General features: G+C 52.7%; 8 protein-coding genes across 8 annotated transcripts; 5 read left to right on the forward strand and 3 right to left on the reverse strand.

Moving 5' to 3' along the window:
- Positions 1-993: 993 nt before the first annotated feature.
- Positions 994-3,088, forward strand: Z520_07489 (uncharacterized protein; the record flags this gene model as incomplete). The annotated part of the gene is made up of 7 exons (XM_016777986.1): positions 994-1,216; positions 1,282-1,582; positions 1,637-1,780; positions 1,845-1,991; positions 2,042-2,241; positions 2,298-2,495; positions 2,553-3,088. 7 exons carry the CDS (start codon positions 994-996, stop codon positions 3,086-3,088), a joined length of 1,749 nt encoding a protein of 582 aa, XP_016630892.1.
- A 2,561-nt stretch (positions 3,089-5,649) lies between these two features.
- On the forward strand, positions 5,650-8,271 carry Z520_07490 (uncharacterized protein; the record flags this gene model as incomplete). Its single annotated transcript, XM_016777987.1, has 1 exon — positions 5,650-8,271. The coding sequence occupies one exon, from the start codon at positions 5,650-5,652 to the stop codon at positions 8,269-8,271; it is 2,622 nt and encodes an 873-aa protein (XP_016630893.1).
- An 89-nt stretch (positions 8,272-8,360) lies between these two features.
- On the reverse strand, positions 8,361-10,491 carry Z520_07491 (uncharacterized protein; the record flags this gene model as incomplete). Its single annotated transcript, XM_016777988.1, has 5 exons — positions 8,361-8,458; positions 8,531-8,647; positions 8,721-8,895; positions 8,970-9,866; positions 9,934-10,491. 5 exons carry the CDS (start codon positions 10,489-10,491, stop codon positions 8,361-8,363), a joined length of 1,845 nt encoding a protein of 614 aa, XP_016630894.1.
- Positions 10,492-11,433: 942 nt separating this feature from the next.
- Z520_07492 (uncharacterized protein) lies at positions 11,434-12,522 on the forward strand (the record flags this gene model as incomplete). The annotated part of the gene is made up of 1 exon (XM_016777989.1): positions 11,434-12,522. One exon carries the CDS (start codon positions 11,434-11,436, stop codon positions 12,520-12,522), a length of 1,089 nt encoding a protein of 362 aa, XP_016630895.1.
- Positions 12,523-13,037: 515 nt separating this feature from the next.
- Positions 13,038-14,861, reverse strand: Z520_07493 (uncharacterized protein; the record flags this gene model as incomplete). Its single annotated transcript, XM_016777990.1, has 2 exons — positions 13,038-13,455; positions 13,519-14,861. 2 exons carry the CDS (start codon positions 14,859-14,861, stop codon positions 13,038-13,040), a joined length of 1,761 nt encoding a protein of 586 aa, XP_016630896.1.
- A 2,818-nt stretch (positions 14,862-17,679) lies between these two features.
- Z520_07494 (uncharacterized protein) lies at positions 17,680-19,983 on the reverse strand (the record flags this gene model as incomplete). Its single annotated transcript, XM_016777991.1, has 2 exons — positions 17,680-19,291; positions 19,352-19,983. 2 exons carry the CDS (start codon positions 19,981-19,983, stop codon positions 17,680-17,682), a joined length of 2,244 nt encoding a protein of 747 aa, XP_016630897.1.
- A 1,795-nt stretch (positions 19,984-21,778) lies between these two features.
- On the forward strand, positions 21,779-23,563 carry Z520_07495 (uncharacterized protein; the record flags this gene model as incomplete). Its single annotated transcript, XM_016777992.1, has 1 exon — positions 21,779-23,563. One exon carries the CDS (start codon positions 21,779-21,781, stop codon positions 23,561-23,563), a length of 1,785 nt encoding a protein of 594 aa, XP_016630898.1.
- A 388-nt stretch (positions 23,564-23,951) lies between these two features.
- Z520_07496 (uncharacterized protein) lies at positions 23,952-24,572 on the forward strand (the record flags this gene model as incomplete). Its single annotated transcript, XM_016777993.1, has 1 exon — positions 23,952-24,572. One exon carries the CDS (start codon positions 23,952-23,954, stop codon positions 24,570-24,572), a length of 621 nt encoding a protein of 206 aa, XP_016630899.1.
- Positions 24,573-24,577: the final 5 nt, after the last annotated feature.

Here is a 24,577-nt window from a genome sequence, read left to right on the forward strand (position 1 = left end):
AAGAGAGCTATTGTCTGCGGGTCATGTCGATCTAACTGGGCGGCCTGGCGACCATAATATCAGTCTTGAGGAGCACATGCCCAGCGTCCCTCGGGGATAGAGAGGGGCAATAGCCTTGTCCAGGCAGATTACCAAGGCAACCTACCGTACCCTCGGGTTCCTCTTGCATGACTTGGGTGTCACCTGCCGAGGGCGGGAACATGAGCCGGTATAAGCTTGTGTCCTCGAAATGCAGCCGGATCAAGTTTCTGGTCCCCAGCAACTCCACGTGTGTTTCAGCGTGGAGCCCGAGAATTGTCATGGCGGCATCCGTACAAGGGTATCATCTCGGCTATCAGTCTTCCTGGTGAAAAGATGCCAAGTCCTGATCGACCAGCCTTGAAGTCAAGATAGAGCTAAAGAGAAGCAGCCACCAAGACCTTGGCGACACCTGGCCCTGCCTCGGAAATTGATGTCCCCGAATGTACGGCTACTCCACGTTAACCCCATGGGGAAGCCGCCTCAGATACAGAGAAAGCTTAAGGTCTATATTGTCTGATTTCACTAACCAGATCGCTCCGTTCACGGATGACTGAGTAACTAGCGACTGCTGCTGACTGCAGCCCTGGCATCGCTGCTTCTTAGAGGTAAAGCTGGGAATTGAGTCTCTTCTTTTACGAATGGTTGACCATCCTTGACGAAGAAACTTCTTACAACCAAAAATTCCTGGACAACATCTTCCAACAGTATACTGGCGAGATCCGGGCTCGGGCTCTGAACTTGGTATCCCTAAACTAGCAGAAGACGTCCATCCGGTCCCTCGGCTGGCCAGCCTCGGTGGGCTACCAATGTGCTGGGGTAGTATGGGGTCCGAGGTCCGGGGAACTGGGGAGTAAGTATTTACATTCAAAAAACGGCTTCCCTTCAAACACACCTTCCCAAGCAAGACAGGTCAGTGCGGTATCTCCTAGTGGATAGTTGCTCTCTACAATATTCTTTACAGAGTCATTAAAAATGGACCACAAAGTCGACCTCGAAGCTACTAAGGTGGAAGAGGTCGGGAGAAAGTCAGACAGCCAGGAGCTGGAGCTTGAGCTTGTTGATACTGACCCTGACACCATCCTCGCTGTTGATCTTCAAAATAAGAAGGCCGTGAAAGGTGACGATTCCGACGGGAAGGTTGACTGGAACTGGAAGCAGCGCATTGCTGTTTTCTTTCTCATTTGGCTCTATACAGGTAAGTATCGAGACACAGAAGAGCTTAAAATTAGCACATCTAGATGCTAACATTCATCAAAATAGGCTCTCAAATCCCCGCCTACTTCATCGGCGGGCCCCTGAGCTACATATCGGCCGACTTAAGCGGCACAGTTGCTGCAGGATGGCTGCCGGTCACGTACGGTTTATCTGCCGCCGCCGTGATCCCCATGTGTGGATATTTCCAAGATATGATAGGTCGCCGCTATGTGTGTCTTGCTGGAAATGTTGCGCTCCTGGTTGGCTGTCTCATCATGGCATTGGCACACTCGTTCAGTGTGGGTATTGTCGCGATGTCGATTTGTGGTGTTGGTGCCGCCATTGGGGAAATGACCGCGTTAGCTGGGTAGGTTTTCCTGAAAAAGTTTCAATCAAGGAGTACTGACGAACTACGTCTTAGCACGTCTGAACTTGTGCCTGTGAAACGTCGTCCTGTCTATGTTGCCTTGTTGACAATCATGACTGTCCCATTCTACCCCTATGTCATGGAATCGCAGTTATTGGCTAGAGACGTCAGCTGGCGTTGGGGGCTTTGGATATGTTTGTAAGTTACCGTCGGATGTGATATATGGCCTCCTGACCTTGAAGCTTACAATCCTGACCAAAAGCATCTGGAACGCGATGAGCTTCGTTGCCCTGCTTTTCACCTACTTCCCTAGGTCGCAGACCCGAGCCCACACCAAGGACTTGAGACAACTCTTGACTAAAATCGATTACCTTGGCCTTTTCACATCCTTTGCAGGATTGGTCCTTCTGTAAGTTCATCTCATTTTCCATCCAAGGGCCAAAGCTTATCAGTAAATAGTCTCGTCGCTCTCGAGGCAGGAGGCTACAGCTACCCCTGGAAAAGCGCCCGTGTCATCTGCCCACTTATTATTGGTGTGCTTCTAATCGTTGTTTTTGTTGTATGGGAGTGGAAGTTTGCTCGATTCCCAATGGTGCCCGGTGCACTCTTTAAGGGACAAAAGCTCGTGACTGTTGGATATCTCATTGCAACGGTCGCAGGTATTCTCCACCCATTCATGTTTCAATGTTGCCGTGTCTAACCATTTGACAACTAGGCATGAACTTCGCTGCTCTCCTCAACCTCCTCCCTACTGAATGGGCTGGCGTTTGGGACCCTGATCCAGTCCAGGCAGGTATTAAGGGCTTGATCGCTTCCTTTGGTGTCGTCACAGGGGCAGTCTCGGGAAATCTAATTCTCCCAAGAGCAGGACGCTGGACCCGGGAACTAATGATATTCTATGTTGTGCTAATGAGTAAGATATCCCTTCATTTCTACCCTTTTAGAGACATTTTCAGGCTGACAGACACAGCTGCATTCCAAGGTGCGTTCTCAATCGCAAAGCCAGATAATGCAGCAGTTGCGGTTACCCTTGCCGCAATTGGCTGCATTGGAGTGGGAGGCGTTATCACTCCATCAGCTACACTCGCCATGATGGCTTGTCCCGATTCACTGCTCGCAACTTGTGTGGCACTCTCACTGGCGATCCGCACTGCGGCTGGCAGCATCGGCTATGCCATCTACTTTAACGTCCTTGAGAACAAACTCAAAAACACGCTGCCGACAAGGGTGGCGGAGTTTGCTGTCGCAGCAGGACTTCCAGCTTCCGAGGGCGCAACCTTTGCGGGCTTATATCTCACCACGCCGCAGAACGCGACCAGTCTACCTGGTGTTACGGCAAAAGTGCTCGAGGCAGCTGTGATAGGCGTCAGATGGGGCTATTCAGACGCTTTCAAATACGTTTGGTACACCAGTATCCCCTTTGGAGTCCTTGCACTAGTTGCGGCTTGCTTCGTCCCCAAGTTGGAGAAGCATATCACCAACAGAATTGCTGCAAAGATTGACTAGGAGAGAAGGACAGGCGAATCTCGGAAGGCGTCACCCGTCTCGCCATCTGCCCCCAATTACAGGGAATTTGAGATTTTCTGTCAGTGCCCATCACTTTTTGTGTTCCTGCCTCCATGAGGAGGATGTGAAGGAAAGCGCGCAGCACAGGGAGACTCGCGAGCCGTAAGCAGGGGGTTTCGAGCTCCTCAGACCCTGTTACTCTGGGCTGGACAATGACCGCGTTTGTTGGACCGCAATTTGCATGATAGAAAGCGCGAGAGAGACTCGCAGTCCAGCACCAGTCGATTACGCCAGGTCTCGTCATGGTGTGCCCCCTCTCAAGGGCGGGCGTCAGTAACAGCGGTGATCAAGGGTTCCAGGCTGGCCTCGGGCCCCCCGGAGCTTGCCCTTAGCAGAAAAATCCTAGAGCCATACCTTTCGTGTGGCTACCTGTCGGGGTCGTCGATTCTAAGTGTACAAAATGCACTACCGTTAGCAGATCAGTACCTTCAAAACAGCGCGCTTCAATTCTATCTGTATCATAAGATTCTATTCACCCATCCAAAGACTCCATCCATACCCGTATCGATGAAAACCGCGTTACAAATGCCTGTCAGATTCGTCGTCGAGCAAGCCTGCACGTTTTCTACTCTCTTTTAGCCACGAGCGGTACCTGGAGACAGCCTGTGCTTGCACACAATCCTTTAGTTTCGTTCGGAGATCGTCCCAGTTGCAGCATGTCATTCGAGGGTCGTGAATGGGAAGAAAATCCGCGAGTTTAAATTGAGGAGACAGGTTCGTTGGAGGGACAAGAGACGTTCGACCCCCTCTTCGCCTCAGAGTCCCAGTCCTGGGGTTACGGGTCCAAATCTCCAGAAATACTGAGATTTGTCCAACCCACTGAAGTCCCTTGAATTCCGCTGGGCCATATTCTCCCTGAAGAGAGAAATGTGTTCTCGTTATCTGAGGCCCTCTCTTAGGCATATCGAGTTCGTCACAAAGATCCAAGTCGAAATCAAGTGGACATCGGTATGTTGGACTCTCCGTGATGCTGATGAGAACGGCCATAGAACATGTCGGTTGGCCGGTTAACCAGAGTCGAATGTCTTCCTGAAGGTCGTTATATTTTTCAGAAAAGCCAACCTCAAGAGCCCATTTAAGCTCGTCATGAATATCGTGTTTATTCCTCATAAAAATACCGATATCCGGAACTTTGGTTGAATCTTCATATTCTCCGGTAAACCCATCCGCCTCTAGGCCTGTACAAAGATTAATCCTATTTTGGAAGCGTTCAGGAAGGACTCGATCGAATAGGTCCTCAAAGTTTCTGCGGAGAAAATTGACAATAGTTTCGTGGAACCAGGTAGCTGGCATGTATATCTTGAGAGTTGATGTGACGGAATTATATGAAAATCTAGGCCATCTATGAATAGCACTCAGTAAAATGCTCTTAAATCAATAAAGAACGCCAAAAGAGGGAAAATGTGACTGTACCTTTCAGACCTCGCCCCGTCAAGATCGAACTCCCCACAAAGACCAAACCACTCAAGCTTCGATATCCTGCAGATAAATGGCTTCTCGAGGTCGTAGTATGTGGATCTCAATCGCGGGTCGTAGAGCTGCCGTAGAAATGTACGCGCTTGATCAATTCCGGCTGGAGACTGTTGTGTAGCTGCTGTGCTCTGCCCGGGTCGGGAAATGACAGGATAATCTAAGAGTTGTTAACGACTGGAATGGAAGAACGTGAAGGTATTCTGACCATGTCGTTGAGATATAGACGAGCCCAACCTATTCACACCGTCTTCTGAATCCATGGTTTGAGACATTGAATGAAGCTGGAAGATATGGTGTTGAACTCAAGTCTCGCCTTCGGACAAGAGGGAAGATCAAAGATGGTTGCGGTCAAGCCTCGCTTTCCGACAAGTCACAAGAGACACAGAGACAAGTGTCACCCTCGGACGTGAGAGAGACAAGAGACAAACGGGAAGCTCAGAGACGTGCTCAGTGAGCTCCTTGTAGCTCTGGGACTGGAACAACGAAATCGAGGGGTCCGAGCGGACGGCGGAATGTAATGTTGCCCGGTGACGTTCATTCCTGGGGTCCCAACGTTAGTATTTGTTCGCATACCAGTCATCAAGTCGGAGGGAATGGGTCGTCTGGACTCCCTGCTGGTTCACCACGAGAAGAATGGATTGCGGGCACCAAACGAGGGAGGGAAGTCGTGCGGGGATTGAGTTCACGACTTGTAATATGCTGCTCGTCGACACAAGGCTGGCATCGATGAGGCTGGCCCGGCCACAAGGCTGAGCGGAGCTTCTACGGTGGATCAACGCTTGGCATCCACGAAATGGGCTTCAGGCCCGCATTTACAACTTTCCACCTCCTTTTTTTCTGCTACCAAACGTCTTCATGCGGTCGCCGTTCCTTGTGAGACATATTAATCCAAAATCTATAATATGCGCCTAAAACCTTAAGTCACTACCAGCCGCCGGCGTAAGAAGTGGCTCGGCAGGACGTGTGTGAGGTTGAGCCACGCGGTTTCGCGCAAACTGCCCAACAACTCGAACCACAACCAATCCAGGATGAGCATCAGGCTTCGAAATGCCGCGCTCTTGCTTTCCAACATCGTCCTCATCGCGGCCCTTCTGATCTTTGCAAAGGGATTTTTCCCTCATAAAGCTTTCTTGCCGGGGTTAGCAACATGGCCTGCAAAGTCCGAAGCAGGCGCTCGATCGGCTCCTTTTGATCGCGTCATCTTTATGGTTGTGGACGCTTTGAGGAGCGATTTCGTCTACGGGAATACATCAAGCTTTACTTTCACCCAGAGCCTCATCAGGTCTGGCGCCGCGGTCCCGTTCACCGGCCATGCCAGTCCGCCAACCATAACAATGCCGCGCGTCAAGGCCATCACAACGGGCTCGGTGCCCAGTTTCGTGGACCTCATTTTGAATTTTGCCGAGTCGGACACGACGTCGACCCTCAAGGACCAAGACACATGGCTGGCTCAGTTGCGCGCAAGAGGCGACGGCAGCCTCGTGATGTATGGAGACGATACTTGGCTGCGCCTGTTTCCAGACTTTTTCACTCGGGCCGATGGCACGACGAGTTTCTTCGTGTCCGACTTCACCGAAGTCGACAACAATGTCACACGGCATATTCCTGCTGAACTGGCAAACCAGGACTGGTCCGCAATGACACTCCACTTCCTGGGTCTGGATCATATCGGGCACAAGACTGGGCCCAAGGGACCAAGAATGCCAGCAAAACAGGCCGAGATGGATGGGATCGTCAGGGACATTTACACGAAGTTGGAAAGTTATGACCACCTCAAATCGTGCTTGTTAGTCCTGCTCGGCGACCACGGCATGAACGAAGGGGGAAACCACGGCGCGTCCTCACCAGGAGAAGTGTCCACAGCTCTGACATTCATTTCTCCAAAGTTCAAGTCGGCTTTCGAAGGACAGTCCTGCCCCGTTGACGACGCCGTCGATTACCATTACTACGACACTGTGGAACAATCCGATATAGTCCCCACCCTCGCGGCTCTACTGGGATTTCCTATCCCGCTGAATAACCTCGGAGTCATTGTGCCGCGATTGTTGGAGCTCTGGACACATCCGCAGGATCAGTATGCTTTGCTCTACAGCAACGCAGAACAGATTCTGCGGATTGCACAAGCAACATTTCCTAAAGAGTTCAGTCAGGTGTCAACGTCAACATCAACTGAATGCCCGATCACTGACGGAGACGACGTCCAGATCCTCGCCTGTCTGTGGCAACACGTCTCAGAGCAACACCAAGCGGTGGTCGGCGCGGCTGATCAACAGCCCTACTCCGTTCCGCCGACCACACATCTCAGGTCATTTCTGTACAAGGCGCAAACCCTTCTCAGTGGCACGGCCAGCAATTACGACCTCACGAGCATGCAGATAGGCATCGGGTTCAGCGTGCTGGCGCTGGCGCTCTGCACGCCCAGCTTCGCACGAGATGTTCTCTTATCCGGTGTTGATGGGGTGATCCTGGTGGCCACAATGCTCGCCTACGCCGTGACCATGTTCGCCAGCAGCTACGTCGAAGAAGAGCATCAGTTCTGGTACTGGACCCTTGCCGGCTACCTGGTCATTCTCCACTGCAGGGACAGCCGGTTCAAAATGACCGACACTCACGGAGCCGCTCGTCCGTTATTGAAAGGCCCGACCGCCACAGCACTCGCATACTTCCTATTCGGCGTGGCTCGGCGTTGGAGACAGACGGGGCAGAAATATGCAGGCGAGGCCGACATCCTGAGCCAAGTCATCACCTCGAATTCATGGCTCCTCTGGACGCTGGTCATGCTCGTGTACGCCGTGCTTTCGCGCAATCTGAGCCATCGCGCGGGCGTGTGGATGGGCTCGCCGCAGATGGGCATCCTGCCGGCGCTGGTGTCCATCTCGGCATTCCTGTTCAAGATCGCCTTCACGGCCGCGGACGCGCCCGAACTACTCGCTTCCTTCCCGATCCTCAACCCCTTGGTGGGCTTCGTCTCACAGTACCCGCTGGTGAGCATGGCTAGGGTCGTCTTCCTGGGCCTCGCCCATCTGCTAGGTTGCGCAATCTACTTCGAGGCGCCGTGGAAGAGCGCGAGCCACCTCCAGCGGTTCCTGCCTGCCTTTCAGGACGTGCTGTCGCTGTTTCTCATCACGCAGACCCGAACCGTCTACGTGCCGCTGTTCCTGTTCTCCAACCTCCAACTCTACCTCCTCCGACGAGGCGGTCGGCAGCGTCCGGTCAGCGAGATCGCCATCCTCGCCCTCCTCTTCCAACACGCCTCGTTTTTCACATTCGGAAACACAAACTCCATCGCCACCATCGATTTATCAAACGCATACAACGGAGTCACGGGTTACAATGTCGCCGCCGTCGGGATGCTCACGTTCATCAGTAACTGGGCTGGCCCGATATGGTGGTCCTTTGCAATTTGCCAATTATTCAGTTGTCTCCATTTTGAGACCCGTGCATATTCTTTTCTCTTTACCGCTTTGGGAACGTTTGCCTGTATCCATGCCCTCTCGGTCATGGTCGCGTGTCTGGTCCTCCGAGAACACCTCTTCATCTGGACCGTCTTCTCCCCCAAGTATCTTTACACGGTGGCGTGGGTGCTGGGCCACCATACCGTCGTCAATGCATTATGTGTCGGATCGCTGCTCTGGCGAACACAAGCCTAGTTGACATCATAGCGATAGATCATCTGGCGTCATGAATAGATATAGAGTTTTGCAAACAAGGCGTCCGTTTCGACCACTCGGTCAGGATTCTACAGATGGCCATTCTGCTCTTTCTTGGAGACGCAAAACCCGTCGAAGAATTGGCCGATCCCTAGGGTATCGTCGATGGGGATCACTTTGGAGACATCTGTGGAGAGCAGGGGTCAGTACCTAGGCAGGCTTCAAGCGCAGGCGCCACGAGTCTCGTGTGTAAACGTACATTGGTCAGGGCGCACAATGACAGTGGCTCCTTTGTCCGGATCAATGCCGTACTTCTCATAAGCATGGCCATTGCCTGAGTTGTAATGCTCATCGTCAACGAAGACTTTGTGGAGATCTTCGGCAGTCGCAAAAAGAAAAAAGTCAGCAAAATAGTCGACGTCGGTCGTTCAATGTGTATTCCTCCTTACCTCTCATCTTCCACTTCCCGGTGACGGGCCAGAAATAGTCCGGGATCTGCTCCTGCTCGAGCTGTACGCGGGCGCCAGTGGCGACCACGATGGGCTCGATGAAACTGTCGATGTCCGCCGACACGGGGGTGTACTTCCGCACGGGACCGCCGGGAGATTGCATGTATTCTGCGATCTGGACACGTCTTTGGTCAGTTCCTTGTTTGGCAGCATTGGCAGCAGCAGCATTGAGAACAAGACAAGACAAACCTGATTCAATCTCGGGAGCATCTTTGGGTCTTCAATCCTGCCCACGAAAAAGATGACGCGCCACCGACCATCTGCCTTCAAGGCCCCGGCGAGCTGCACGGCTTTGACATCACAGAACCGCACGACCTGCGCCCCGGGGAATCTCATGCCGACCACAATCTCCCTTGCCAGCTCCTGCGTACTGCCCGCGCTGGAGGTCACGGCAGAATCCTCATATTTCGAAGTCAAGCCCGCGGTGTACCGCCCGGACTTGATGAAACCCTCGCGAAATTCCTCGGGGGTGATCTTCTTCTCGTTGTTGGCCTTGTTGCTCGCGAACAGCTTCATAAAGTACCGGTCAAAGTCGATCAGGTCGGCGGCCGTCTTGCCGCGCTCAATGCTGTACGTTTGCAACAGGTCTGGAGTCGCCTGTCCCGTCAAGACGTGACCGAGTTTCCAGCCGATGTTGAAGCCGTCTTGCAGGGAGACATTCATCCCCTGTCCGGCCTTTGGCGAATGGGTATGAAATGCGTCGCCAGTCAAAAATACCCGGTTAGACTTGGTGAAGTGATCCGCGAGCCGTTGGCCGATCGAGTAACACGACCACCAGTAAGTGTCCGCGAAGTCCATCTTGTACGGGTGGAAGATTTGCTGTGCTTTCTTGTGCAGGTCTTCGAGTTTGATTTCCCTGACGTTTGTGCCCGTGGGGAATTCGATGTAGAAACGGGTTAGCGAGCCGCCTTCTCGAGGGATGACCAAGAGGGAACCCGAGTCGGAGTGGACGGTGACTTTACGGCGGATGTCGGGGAAGTTGGTTTGTGGATAGATGTCCATCACTCCCCAGACGGCGTCGGTGCTGTCCCCAACCATCTTGTAGCCCAGCGATTTGCGCACGACACTGTGAGCTCCATCACATCCCTGTGTTCAACCAAACCTTAGTAACAAGCTATATCCTCAACCACAGGATGTCCATCTCAATACTTACCAAGACATATTTGGACCGGAAAATCTCTTCCTTCCCATCCTCGTCCCGCACCGCAACAACCGTACAAGGATAACTGGCTGCATGCATCTCGGCCAACTCTTCGTCTAGACTGACGCTCTTCACCGTCCAGCCGTAACTCACTTCCTCGCCCCTCCCAGCGCCCAGCTTCTTCATCTTCTCCAGCAGCAGGCCGTTTACCCGCGCCTGGTTCAGGATGAGATGCGGCATGTGGCTCAGACCCTTGGCTGTGTCGGCGGCGCGATTGCTTCGACGGATCCCGCCTTGCCCGTCGGGGCTCCAGAAGGCGACTTCGAGAACGTGGTACGCCTCGCGAAGCAGGTCCTCGGACAGGTCGAGAGTTTCAAAAATCTCGACTGTGCGACATTGGACCCCGTCCGCCTGCCCGATGGCCATGGGGCCGCCGCGCCGCTCGAGGATCTTGAATGTGATCTGTTGTCGTGGGTGTGTCGTGTTGTAGATTATCAGCCACAGCGCCGCGGTCAGCCCGGCGCTGCCGGAGCCGACGATCAGGACGTCGAAAAGGTCGGCGTCGGCCATTCTGGAGTTGCTGATGGTAGAGGGAACGGAAGTTATGGAGATGTAGAAGGACGAGTCGGGGAAGGCAAAAATGACAAGTTGACGGCGACTCTTCCAGGAATGGAACTGACTGTGATGGGGCTTGTAGTGAGAGGACGTCTCTGATCTCCGAGAATAAGAATGATCAGGCCTCCGTCGAGAAACCCCATTCAACCCGATGGATTTATATCTCCAGCGCCTCCTCCCCAGATCTTCCGTGTAGAAAGCAAAGACGACTCCCGACCCGACAACAAACCGACTCTTGAGATGCACTGTTAATGTGAGCTGCGGTACTTGAGCACGGCACTCCTATTCCCCTTCAAACCGCTTGTCGTCTGCAAAATACCTTCTCTTCTATTGAGCCTATCGGCGGCATCGAGATGGCTTAACTTCCGCACTCAGTCTGGTGTGTGTAGTCCTGCTCTTCCCCGCTCTCGTTCTTCGCTCCTCCGCCCTTCAACGCCGTAATCGGTTCTACATGGGAATCCTTCCGAGGGCGGGATCGTGTGACCAATAGGCATCGACTCCTTTCCGACAGGCGAGAATCTCGGAAGGAATTGCTTCCATGGGCTTTTTCGATTGACCGAGCACGAGCAGCAACTGCCATTTGGGGTTTCTCGGTGCTTAAGAGGAGCCGAGCTTGGTCGCCGTGGTCTGCACCCAGCGTGTATATCGGGAACTACATATTGACCTTCATACTGAGTGAAAGCGTAACTCGTAAACTGCTGCCGTTGATATGGATCTATACCATTTCTGGTTAATGCAGTGCCTTTGCTGGTTTACCAAGCCAATCGTAGTGCCAAGAGCTCCTCACCGCCTCCAGATATGTACCGGCAGAATACTTGCGAAATTTACAAAGCCCAGAGCTGCAACTCTAGGTACCATACACAATACACTATGTAGCCTGGTCCTTCTCTGGCAGAAATGCCGTCTTTGGATTCCATAGCCGCGCTGAATGCCTCAGTTCCTGCTTCTGCCATGCCACTCATTTCTCCCAATGCCCTTCTCCACGCCCACTTGAAGCAGAGCCCACCTCGACGCCCTTCAAACCGCACCCCCTCAGAACCACGGCCTATCCAGCTCAACGTGGGCTCGTTGACGCATTGCAATGGGTCTTCCTTGGTGAAGATTGGAGCGACGACAATAGTGTGTGGTGTCCGCGCCGAAATACTTCCTACGAGCGAGATTCCCAGTTTTCGAGTCACCAAGTCGTCGGGCAGAGACCGCGCAACGCCATCGAGGCTGAAGAATGAGGTGGACGACCAGGAAGATGAAGGAGACTACTCGGCGATTCAGCTGTACAACCTTGTGGTCCCAAATATCGAGTTGGCCACGGGTTGCTCACCGAAACATCCTGCCAACACGGCCCCTTCTGTCGAAGCGCAGTCAATATCCCAGCGCCTGCTGTCCTTGCTCCATACCTCCCAGCTCGTCAGAACCTCTGACCTCGAAATCATCTATACTCCGCCTGCTGAGTCCCAAGACCTAGAGCTAGGAATAGATGCGGAACCTCAATTGAAGGCGTACTGGACGCTTTATGTAGATATGATGTGCATCAGCCATGGTGGATCCATATTTGACGCAGCCTGGTTTGCGCTACATGCTGCACTGCGAAACTGCCTAATACCGAAGGCCTGGTGGGATGCTGACCTGGAAAAGGTCATCTGCTCAATGGATGTGAAAGAGGCACGCAAACTGCGGCTAAGAGGAATGCCAGTGCCCAGCAGCTGGGGGGTATTTGTACCAGAGAAAAGACTGTTAACCATGCAGAATGACGTAGGGGATCGGTACTGGATTCTTGTGGACTTGGACGCCTTTGAGGAAGAGTCTTGCGCGGAGGTGGGATGTATCACGGTGGACTGCAGCGACGGCGCTGATTCAGCGTTGGTTTTGAGAATTGAAAAGAGTGGCGGCTCTGAGATCGGGGTCAATCAGATTGCGGAGGTGGCTGAATTCGCCAAACAGAGATGGCACCAGTGGAAAAATGTCCTGGACGCCGCATTGACTGCTTGAAATTGGTCTGGAGGAGGATGTCTGCGAAACAGAAAATGATCCGGCCTTATGTCCACATGGTGTGAGCAGGTTCCCATTCAGCATTGACAATCTCTGCGCAAAACCTGTCTGGCTGTGATGAACCCTTGTACGCATCTCGGGAGGAAAGATCCCTGTCTGTCTGGGCAGGGCAGGGCAGGAGCCTCATTGCCTTGCTTGCCAAGTAGCGAGCCAGCACTGTCTGTCTAGGTACACGAGCGGAGGGCCTTGATTTCAGCTCAATGCGAACCACCCCTGTTGGCAACAATGGTCACAAGAGTTTGTCGACGATTGGGTTTTGCCATTGAATTCACGAAAAATCCTCCGCAGGCTTCATCTGTGTACATGCCTGTGAATCAAAGGCCCCCGGTATTCGACCACGCCCCTTCACATGCGGACGAGCAAAGAACCGCCTCTTTCCGGATCTGCCGAGTTGTACCCTCCGCGCAAAAACAAGCCGTGCTATGCAAGATCTCCAGTTCCCTCCATGCTGTTACCTAACGCTCTCGTCCATCCTCGGCCTCGTCCGCCGCCGTCAAGGCTGCCTTCAGGTGTTTAAACAAGGTTTCAGCAAACAACGGTGGAACCGCATTGCCAATCTGCCGCAGCTTCTCAAGCAGGGTTCCTGAAAAGACGAAATCGTGTGCAAAAGTTTGCAGACTCGCGTATTCGCGGATACTGAATCTTCGAGTGCCGCAAGGATGGTAATGGTGTTGCTTTACCGACGTCATGATGGTTCTGCACAGCCCTTCCCCTGAATAGGCCCGATCTAGTTTACGCATCCGCGGGATGTCTTCTTGATGTGGTGCGTCGACCGGAATGGAGTTGATCGCTCTGTTGATTGATGGCGGGGGTAGCAGACCTGGTCCTGTTCCGTGGGTCGGTTGGACAAAGGGAGGAAGTTGCTCGCCTGGCCTATAGGGGAACCTTTGGTCAGTGAATGAAGATGAGAGTAAGGGGAGGGTGCTTCTGCCTTACCCTGCTGCAATGATGATAAGTCTGTTCCTGGTCTGAGGCACGCCATACCTGGACAGATCGACGGCTTTCCACTGCACACTGTATCCCTTCCGGATGAACCAGCAGATGAGATCACGGAAATGCGCTCTCTTGTCAATATCCAACAGGCTCTTGGCCTCCTCCAAGGTGACAATACGTGGCTTGCAGATCTCTAAAATGGCAGGCACTTTGCCGAAGGAGTGGATATTCTGTTCATTCATTTGCAGGTTCGGGTTGCGGTTCGCACCGCAGAATGGCTGACAAGGAGGACTCATATGCAAAAAATCGACCAGGTAGCGCCCCGGTGACATGGAGGCCGCCTTGATGAAATCCGAGATGTCGCATCGCATGGCCTTCGTCCCGCTTATGCCAAAGTTGTATTTATAAGTACGGATGGCTTGCTCATCGAAGTCGACGCCGAACTTGAGCCTCAGGCCTGCTTGAAATGCGCCTGCGGTCGTGCCCCCAGCACCGCAGAAGGTGTCACCGAAGGAATAGTCCTTATCCGGCGATCGGGGTTCGCCCCGCCATTGCCTGCGCAGCTCTGAATCAGGGATTGAGAACTCGACTGGTCCTTCTGGTGTGACGAGGGCGCCATTGTCCGCCTGGTGGGCGCGAATACGTTCGTCTCTGCCAGCGAGCGGTGGCCCTGACGGGTCTCTTCCTTCAATGCCGACATTGCTGTCAGCACTCATCCATCGGCAAAAGTAGATGGGGGCGTCATCTTCATCGTCAGTGATTGTTCCGATATGTTTCCGGTAGTGGAGGTCGTTGTACTCTCGATTTGTGAAGACAACGGTACAATTCCTCACAACTTGATCCACATTTACTGTGTCAGTGGTGTACTCCTCCTCCATCTTGTTATTGATCTTCACGAGCTGGACTAGCTCGTGCTTCCTCTCTGGCATCAACAACTCCGGCTGGTTCTGAAACAGGAGTCGGGGCCCTCTAATACGAACACCCCTTCCGGTGTCAGGGAGGTGTTCCACTATTCGAAGAAACGATTGATCCGCCAGTTGGACATCGTACCCGGGAAGCAGCCTCAGCGGTCCCCTCGCGACTCGCTGGACCTGGTCGATGTCGACCACTTTTCGGGTCTGGTCTTGCGAGACATGTCGGCTCCCTGTGACGACGAGCTCCTCGTCGCTGTCATTGTCGTTCTCCTCGTCGTCCAAGACAATAACGTCTTCATGATCGCTATTGTTGATTTCTGAGAGGTGGTCCAAGAAGTCTAAACGTAACCGAGTGAATGCAGATTGGCGCGCCCACGCCCCGGTCCATAGGGTACGTGTTCGATGAGCTGCCACACCAGCAGTGCGATACATCTTAGCAGAAGAAGGGTGATCGGTGACCAGGACGAGAAAGACTAGAAAGGTGAGATGGCTGGACGAAGAAGAGTCGGATTGGGACCTGGATGACTTGAGGTGTCTCTGAGAGAGTCAAAGAACGGATAACCTGAGAGAATGAAGAGACGAGAAGACGAAGAGGACGAGTTCCAGAATCTCTGTGTCTCTGAATGAGAGGGCCAACGAGAGTCTGAATCTTGAGGAGAAGAAGGATGGAGATAAAGAATTGGATAAAAAGGTAAGGGATTGGAAAGAGAGTCTTTCAAAGAGAATTAGGTTCGATGAAAGAACTGTACAAGAAGGCAAGGTATCGGAAAGAGAGTCTTGCAAGAGAACCAGTCTCGATGAAAGAGCTGAAGAAGAAGGCAAGAGGACGAGAAGAGACACTTGAGAAGAGAGAGAGAGGGGACAACCAGTGTCGATGAAGATGAAAGAAGTGGATGGGAAGGTTTGTTTGTGAGTGAGAGAGAGATCGCAGAAAAAGACGTTTAAGGAATCGGTGAAGCGATTGAATCCGTGCACAGAAGGTTGCTTTGAGAGTTGGCATGAGGCGACGCCGAGACTCAAGAAACATATATGTCGGCGCAAGAGGAGAAGCCATCGTTGCCCAAGCCGTAGGTCTCGACGTGGCGCGGGCATGGGCGCGGGCGCGGGCGCGATGTATATGCGATGTCTCATCTCTCTTCATTGTCGAGATCCAAGACAGGTAGGGCCTGATAAAGCCAATCTGTGTCGTTGAAGCTACCGACCTACATCAAACAAAAAGGCGCCTTCTGGTTCATGGTCTCAGGCAAAACAATGCGATGTTTGCACATGTGAAAGCAGGGGCAGCATTGTGGGAAGCCGCACGTGGTAGACAGAGACAACGGACAGCCGAGACATTCTTCTAGGCAGCCCGTTGATAGCACTCAGCTTGCTGCTGCCTACTCGAAATAGTCATGACTGAGAAGCATTCCTACACTGACGTTGTGTACCTTTGAGTTTGGACGTTGTGGTCACGTGCGAGGCTCGCCCCGGAAAGGGGCATCTTGCTTCTACCCATATGAACCTTCTTGCTCGGGAGGATATTGAGAGCGCTACACAATGCCAACACCGTAACAGTGCGGCAGGGACACTGCGCTACAGGTGGTCCATTGTATGTGTAGAGACAGGCTCAAAGCATTTGCAAGCACGAAGGTGGTGCTTGCACATAAACCACCAAGCTTGAAGGGACTGAGGACAGAATATTATTGTGCCTTTGTTTGCCCTTTTTCCAAACTCGTGCAAACAGGAGAAACGTAATACTCCAGACACCTTTCCAGAAGTCTCAATACTACGCATTACTACTGCGACTCTTGCTCTTTGTACAGGTTTCAAAAAGTTATCTTATCTCTTCAATCTGAGATCCAAGTTTTCCAGACGATCGCTGTACTCCCGACCCCGGATTGGGTTCTAGACACTCTGGCACGCGGGTTTGTCCCCAGACTTTCCCCTTTGTCAGAGACTACCTGCCTGGTACTCCAGTCGCAGTCTTTGTTTCCCACTGGGAGATTGCTGGTTGCTGTAGAACTAAGCGCGGCAGAAGGGAAACCGCGGAATTCGCGGCATGTAGGAATCTAGGTCAAGCCAGCTCCCAAACAACATACTCTCAAACCTGGCATTTCCGGTTTGCTTGCTTGCGTACTTCTTTGTACGTGTCAAGGGTGACGTTGTTCGAATGTGGCTAGTGTTTTTTCAAGCCCGTGGTGGCCGGTGAGAATCTACCAGCCCTAAGACTACTGGGAGGCTACTGCGTGAATAGGGCCAGAAGCCTCCGTCTTCTAGGTAAGGAGAGGTCTCCTACGTTGGAGAGATAACCGCCCAGAGTTCAGGCCTGACACCCCAATGGGAATGTCAATGAGCGAACAGCCGCGACCCCTTGGATACTGTGCGCGCTCATCAAAACTATGAATTCCGCGGACAAATGCTGGCCCCCTGGAGAAGCTATCTACATCATGGATGGGTAGGTCGTCTCAGGACCCGCGACGTCCTCATCATCAGCCGCTGCATGGAAAGAGAGAGGTCTAGGGTGATATACTCTCACACAAGGGCTGGCGGTCATGTCGTTGTAAGTTGAAGCGTCGCTGTCCACATCGATGGAACCGGACTCAAGACAACAGCGGACGCCTTAGCACCACCTCCACCAGAGGTATGACGCATTGTTATCTAGGGAAGTTACGGTATGGCTTGCTAGCCTGGTTGGTATTTTCGAGCGCGACGAGCTTCCTGAAACTCTCAAGGAAGTCTTTGGCAACCTGTTGGAGTTCTGGGGCCTGAGCCATGAGCGCAGCCCAGTGATGCCAACTAGTCTGTCTCACTAGTCCTAATCCTAATCCTCACTCTGGGGTCAGGCCAGACTAGTTGGCAACACTGCTAGGGAACCTGCATGTCGAAGCGATTCACTTTCTCTGTAAAGCTATCGCCGGGAAATCCGCCTTCGGTTTAAGGCGGTCCTATCGCTTTGGATATCTCCCAAGAGATAAAACGATTCCTTTCTCGTTTTCAAGTGGGACTATTTCTAGTCTCACTGAAGGTGGTGTGAACCGGAAGTCAATCCGTGGTAGATCATCAGCTCACAGATCCCTTATCCATCTTGTCTATCGATGAGCGCACTCAACTCCATAGGTTAGATAACGCAGTCTTTGGTATGCATACGATGCTTCTTTGGTGCAATAAAAAATGAGCACCGCTCCCGTTCATTTCGTCAGAAGACGCTCAAACAAAATGCATGCCAACGGTTTTTTTCGTTCGAATCGGTGCCGGGCATAACGTTGGTGAATTACTTCTGGACTAGCGATACCCAGTTCGCAACATCCTTGCCGTCGGTGCCAAAGTTGCCGGCATTGGCATCCGACATGAGCTGCTTCTCGACTATGGGGCCAACAGCGTCGTAGACTTTGCTCGCAGTCATCTTGACGAACTGCCACCCGCCCATCTCCGTCTGGACGATCCCGACCTTTTGCTCTGCCGGGACGGCGGCTTCGGCATCGCCCGCAGCATTGGTCGCTTCGGGGGATCGAAAGAGCTGCTCGACGTTCTGGACCGCAACTTGTTGGTGTGAAGGCGTGTCGCAGAAGTAGGTTGCCGCCAGGCCCTTGATGGTAAGTCGCTCCTTGACGGACTGCGCCTCGGCAGGGTTGGTATAGTGGTACGCCGCAATCGCCAGGCAGAGCACAGCGAGGCAGTAGAGGAATTTGAAGCCCAGGAGGACGAAAAGGGGAACAATCGGCACCCGCGTGGCGCCGTAGTTGTTGTTCCGCGTCTGTTCCAAGATGGTCTCCGTAGGGTTGATGTTCCCAGCCATTATGCCCAGGGCGCAGGTAGAGAAGTAGTCGGCGAACAGGTTGGCCAGTTGCGTCGAGTTATTGGCTTCTTTCATATGACTAGCGGCAGACTGGGCGCAGAGCTCGCCAAGTGGTAAGCCCGAGACGAAGGGATATGAGACCATACCACCAATCTCCTGCGGGGCGGGCCACGGGGTGAAGCTGTGTGTCGTGCCGTTGATCCACTCGTAGTATGCGTAGGATATTTCCGTACTGCAATTCAGCATCCAGGCGTAGTAATAATTTGCGTCCCAAAATATGTTGCGGTCGAGATCCCAAGGGTCCTTGTTCTTGGGATTGCCACCGCCAGCATCATCATAATCGTCATCAGGCATGTTCTGCCACCCCAGCGACCAGGTTCCGAAATACAGAGGATTGGTGAAGGCGGCGAACTCGACCTTGGACGGATCGTGTCCAATCATTTGGCTGAGGCTCGCGTCAAGCGCAAATCCAAACCCCGTCGATCCGACCGATGAGTTTTTACGAAGTGAAGTCGCCCAAGACGCTCCATTCGAGGTCAATTCTCCAGTGAATCCTGGGCTGCATTGAAATGCATAGGAGTTATTAAGATACCTGCAATTGTCTTCTTCATCAGGGTTGTCAGAGAAGCAGGCTTGGAAGCACTGCTCTGTCATCGGAGCACACTGTGTCTTCACTGCAACCGTCTTGGCTCGAAAGTCTGTGGCGAAACCTAAGCCCGTGTGGGCCAGATATTTATAATGGTGGACCGGATCGCTGGTGCTATTGTACCAGTCGTTCACAGTATTCGTGTCGGACAGGTTGGCAATGGTCAGGGCCGCTTGGTTGGCGTTGGAGATCGAATAATCCCATACGGTCGTGTGGTTTACGTCCTTGTTATAGTAAAGACCAATCATATTGCATGGTAATTTCCAGCCATTGTTCCCATCATCCGGGTACCACCAATTGTCCTCTCCACAAGCATCTTCAGGATCACTGAAGTCTCGCCCGAAAGGAGAACGGGGGGTGTCGGTGACTTTCTCCACCTTAGCGACATGGACTGGAGTTACGGTCGTGCTGAACCATGTGTCTGCAACGGGAATGATTATTCTGTGTTTCTATTCAGCTCTCTTTCTCGACAGATCCGGGATGACGCCAGGGCTCACTTACCCTAGGGCCGTGACAGCAGCCAGGGCAGAAAATGCGTGTGGGATAGGCGAGATCCATCTCTTCTTGTGCTTGATGTGATAGTGAACAGTATCTTTCAACGGGCCATAGCTGTTGCCTCCTAGCAGCTGAATGAGGAGCGACATCTGACGTGGAGTGGGGAGTTCGTGACCCTGACTGTCCTTGGAGACGAGGATGATGCGACGGGCAACGAAAAATGCAACCAGTGCCATGATTGAACTCGAGAGGTATGGGATAATTTTGCCAGTTAAAGAGGCGACGGCTGTCAGAGAAGAAGGATTGAAGTTGACGAACAATGCCGCATTTCCCCCGTGTTTCTTCCAGCTGTTGATGGCGGCCCACACTCCAGTTGAAGTATTCGTGCCATTCTGGCCAACATGCAACTCGGACCAGCCTGTGTAGGTATCGACCTTGTTGACATAGATGACGCCCAGCAGGATAGCAGTGACCACTATAATAAGCCCGCAAGGAATGGCGGCACTGAAAACGATGGAGAGAAACGCGCCGTCCATCCTCTCAGCATGCTCATGATTAATCCGGACAACGTCTTCCTCCGCGGGAACATCTTCTGTGGTCGTTTGAGGACCCTTTATCGTTGTATAGGAAGCACTCATGGTGTGAGAGAAGGTACGACAGACTGCTGGAGGGGTGTAGTAGAAATCCTGGCCACGAAGGACGCAGACCTACCTTTGTCAAGAAAAACTCTTCCGCCATGCGCCTAGACTTTCCAAAAGATGCCGCAACATCCATATACGGGTCTCTAGACTGAGAGCTGGAGGCTCCAAATGCAGAGTAGCCATCTTCTCATTGAAGGAAAATGCGACTGAGGTATCTTTCTTGTGGTGTGCTGTACTCCACCCCATCGCGCGTTTGCACCCGGATAAAGCGAGTCGAACGGTTTTGTCGACTGGACCACCCAATCTTGGGGTACAGTTTAGGCAAGAGAAAACGTGGCTTGCGCAAACCAGAGACATGGCGTGCGTTTTGTGGGCTGACGGCAAGCGACGCCCGCCAACTGCAAAGCGAGGCGAGGTACCCAACCTTGACGCCATCGACTCGCTAGGATGGAGGGAGAGGTTCTAGGCTCGATAAATCGCCTGCGCACGAGTCGAGAACGCCTCTCGGTTCTTGTTAACGGTGGATATTGGAGTTTGGACGGTCTGCACTTGGTGCCATAACATAAACGAGGTAGCTCGCCCGCTAAGCATTGATGCCGAGGCTTGATGTCGATAAGCAGCGAAAGCGAACACCAATCGTGGAGTTATGAGCCCGGCTTTTCATCCGCCTGAAGCACGCGACTCCGGCTCAAATTGCTTCAACGTCTGTACGTCCAACAACCACCCCAGAACGCAGGGTTGTAAAACTCTACGAAATGAAAATACTTGGGACTCCGAAATTTGGTCACCACTAAGACACCAAACTATGGGAACCAGATTCGGACTCGTTGGTAATGGCACCATTACCTTCAGCAGGACGAAGACTATCAAGACTCTACCAGGTAGCTACTTACCATAGTACTATTGTATATAAAAGAAGGGTGGCAAGACATGAGGTTTAGAGAAAGAGCTCCTCTGTACGAGACTATGAGAAGATCTATTGAGATCCTCACTACGTGTCCTTCGGGCGCTGTACTTGGGTAGTGAAGGTGTCTATTCTGTCGCCGATTCCGTTGTCTCTTGAAGAGGTTCGAGGGATACTAGGATAACCTCCAAAAGCAGCAGCGCCTACCGGTAAAACAATACTCCGCAGCAATAAAGGCGGCCTGCTCCGGGTCGCACAGAGAACGTCGCACATGAGCGCCCGATACAGAGTCACGTGAGAGCATGCCGAGATGCCTCGATGCATGCATCCCCTCGCTAACCCAAAGTCCCCGCTGACCACCTGCAGCCAAAGAAAAAAAAATTATATGTCCGTTGCCGGCATGAACCAGGTCTTTTTCCTTTTCAAAAGAACTCACCATGTCGACTTCTCTCCGCTCAGTTCGACTGGGCAGACCCGAATCCAAGTTGGAATACCTTGCTCCCACTGAGTCCATTTCACCCTCAGAGCCGCTATTGCTCGGTCCGGCGCGACGAACTTCCCACTACTTCTACTCCAACTACTAGCCCTCGATTCTTCCCGATCGTAAAAATCCTGACTCGTGTGCTATCTTTCCTCAACCCTCCTAATCCCGCCTGTGTGCTGGTTACCATGTTCATCTAGGTATGTCCGAAGTCCCTTTCCTTCCGCCCCGACTGCAGGATGATCCCACTTTGTATATTTTATTAGATGTTAGACTTCATAACCAGTTTTGCTGAAAACCCTCGGGTCTGATGGTGGCTGAAATTGGCGCTTTACTCCGCAAGCACTGTATTCGAGGACCTGTTTCGGCTGACCTTACTTCCAGATTTGTACAGACCCTTGGTCAAAATGTGCGGTATTCTCGCGTTAATCCTCGCCAACACGTCGTCTACTGCGGCCGCCGTCGACCTCCACGAAGCCCTCTACCTCCTGCAACATCGTGGCCAGGATGCCTGTGGAATCGCGACGTGTGCGACCGGCGGACGGATATACCAGTGCAAGGGCAATGGCATGGCGGCAAAAGTTTTCCACGATGGTGCAAGAGTAGTTGATCTTCCTGGTTTCATGGGCTTGGGCCATTTGAGATACCCCACGGCAGGGAGCAGTGCGAATGCCGAGGCCCAACCGTTCTATGTGAATAGTCCCTATGGGATCTGTCTGGCGCATAACGGCAACCTGATCAATGCCCCCGAACTGAAGCAGCACCTGGACCTGGCGGCTCACAGACATATCAACACCGACAGCGACAGCGAGCTCATGCTCAATGTCTTTGCCGACGAACTGAACGAAACTGGGAAAGCTCGTGTCAATGAGGATGATGTGTTTGCCGCCCTCAGCAGAATGTACGAGAGGTGTAAGGGTGGCTGGGCTTGCACAGCGATGATTGCAGGTTACGGGCTCATTGGGTTTCGAGATTCATTTGGCATCCGCCCTCTCGTCCTGGGCTCCAGGGAATCAGCCGATGGTCCTGGCAAAGATTACATGATGGCTTCAGAATCAGTTGCTTTGGTCCAACTTGGCTTTGATGTCATACGGGACATTCTGCCCGGCGAGGCTGTGATTATCCAGAAGGGGCACGAACCCCATTTTCGACAAGTTCAGAAACGAAAAGAATATGCCCCTGACATCTTTGAGTATGTCTACTTTGCCCGCCCCGATTCAGTGATGGACGGAATCAGCGTCCATAGGAGCCGGCAACATATGGGTCTGCGACTTGCAGCACACGTCAAAAGGGTGCTCAGCCCTCAAGACCTAGAAGACATTGATGTGGTTATACCTATTCCCGAGACGTCTGTCACTTCAGCATCCGTGGTGGCCAAAGCCCTGGACAAGGAATACTGCCAAGGCTTTGTAAAGAACCGCTACGTCTTCCGCACCTTCATCATGCCGGAGCAGAAAGCCCGACAAAAGGGGGTGAGGCGGAAGCTGAACGCAATGGCCATGGAATTCAAGGATCGCAACGTTCTTTTAGTGGACGACAGTATTGTTCGAGGCACTACCAGCCGGGAGATAGTAACTATGGCTCGAGAAGCAGGCGCAAAGAAGGTCCACTTCGCGAGCTGCGCCCCGCCAATCACCCACGCACACATCTACGGTATCGACCTGGCTTCACCGTTTGAACTAGTGGCACACAACTATCACGGGCCTGATGAGATTGCAAAACATATTGGGGCTGACAGTGTGATTTACCAAACTCTTGACGATTTGAAAGCAGCATGCGTCGATGCAGCTCGAGAAGCAAAAGCGCGCGACGCCCCAAGCAACTTCGAGGTCGGTGTATTCTGTGGGACATACATCACACCCGTCGACGACGACTACTTTGAGCACTTGGAGAGAATCAGAGGGCAAACTCGAAAGCTGAAAGTCGTGGACGAAGCCAGACGGGCGGTAGCCCAAGGAGTCGCCGGCGAACAGCAAATCCAGTTGGCCACAAATGGAGCTGTGGTTACGGAGAATGGCAAGGTGGTGCCTGCAGCCAATGGCAATGCACACCGGCAGTCGATTCAGACCGATGTTACAGACTCCCATCGTGGTTCAACGGTGTCATTGGGTCATGAGGAGGAAAGCCCGACTGTACGGGATCGCATGGATATTTCTTTGCACAATCTGGGAGATTTCCCCAGAAATGAGTGAACATGACCCAGGCGGGTCCATCAAAAGGTGGCATTTGTGTGAATTTATTGGCATGGAACGGGAAGAGCATAGAGGGCCTTGTCTAGACGTGATGACTTGCAACTGTTTAGAGTGTCCGCTCGCAGCTTGGGGAGGCCTTGCTCTTCTATGGCGCCTTCTATTTCTTCTGGGAGAGAAGTACTAGGTAGATACCACTGCCGCTTCGCAGGCACCAGATGCTCCTTCCCTGTGACCAGGAGCCATGCATTGGGCCAAATCTATTTCTCTCCAGCATGCTCTTTGCCAGATTGTCCTTTCTACATCTTCAACTTGCCTCCTTGCCGGCGCACGCAGCACTGTCGACTTGTTCAAATCTGGCTGAGGCTGTTTCCATCACCACGCCGCCATCATGTACCTTCTCTTCCTTTTTCTCAAGGTCCTCCTCGGCAACGTCGGTGCTCAGCTATACACACCCACAGGCAGCGACGGGAATGGGGACATCACCCAACCAGGCCCGTGCCCCGGCTACTTACCACCCTTTCCTGGCTTCGAATTTCCGCATCTGATGATACCAATCTCAACCAAGGCTCCTAACACTGCGTTCCCCAACACTGACACCCCGTACATCACGGCTGGGGACATTGAAATGATCTTCAACTTTGACATTCCCGTTTCTCGCAAGGGCCAGACCTGCAACATGGAATTCCTCTTTCCGAATCAGACCGAATTGAGTAGTACAGCTTCGTTTCAACCCGCCGGCGTCAATGGGTCCTTCGTTTTCTCTCTGTCGGTGCTTGGTGGAGGAGCAGTGGAGGGCAATACCACTTACAATAATCAACCTCTTCAATCCAACCCGCACGGGCTCCCAAAGACCCTCAACATGGAGCCAGGACATGCATATGCCATTGGCAGCACCATTTGCGTGCCGGGCAGGATCAGCATCACCATGAGCAGCACTGACAGCAGTTTGACGTGGTTTCAAGACTGGAACCAGTGTGCAATTGGGCTCTTCATCACCTACTCGCCATGAAGGTG

Source organism: Fonsecaea multimorphosa, assembly GCF_000836435.1.
Source record: "Fonsecaea multimorphosa CBS 102226 unplaced genomic scaffold supercont1.15, whole genome shotgun sequence".
Taxonomy (NCBI): Eukaryota; Fungi; Ascomycota; class Eurotiomycetes; order Chaetothyriales; family Herpotrichiellaceae; genus Fonsecaea; species Fonsecaea multimorphosa.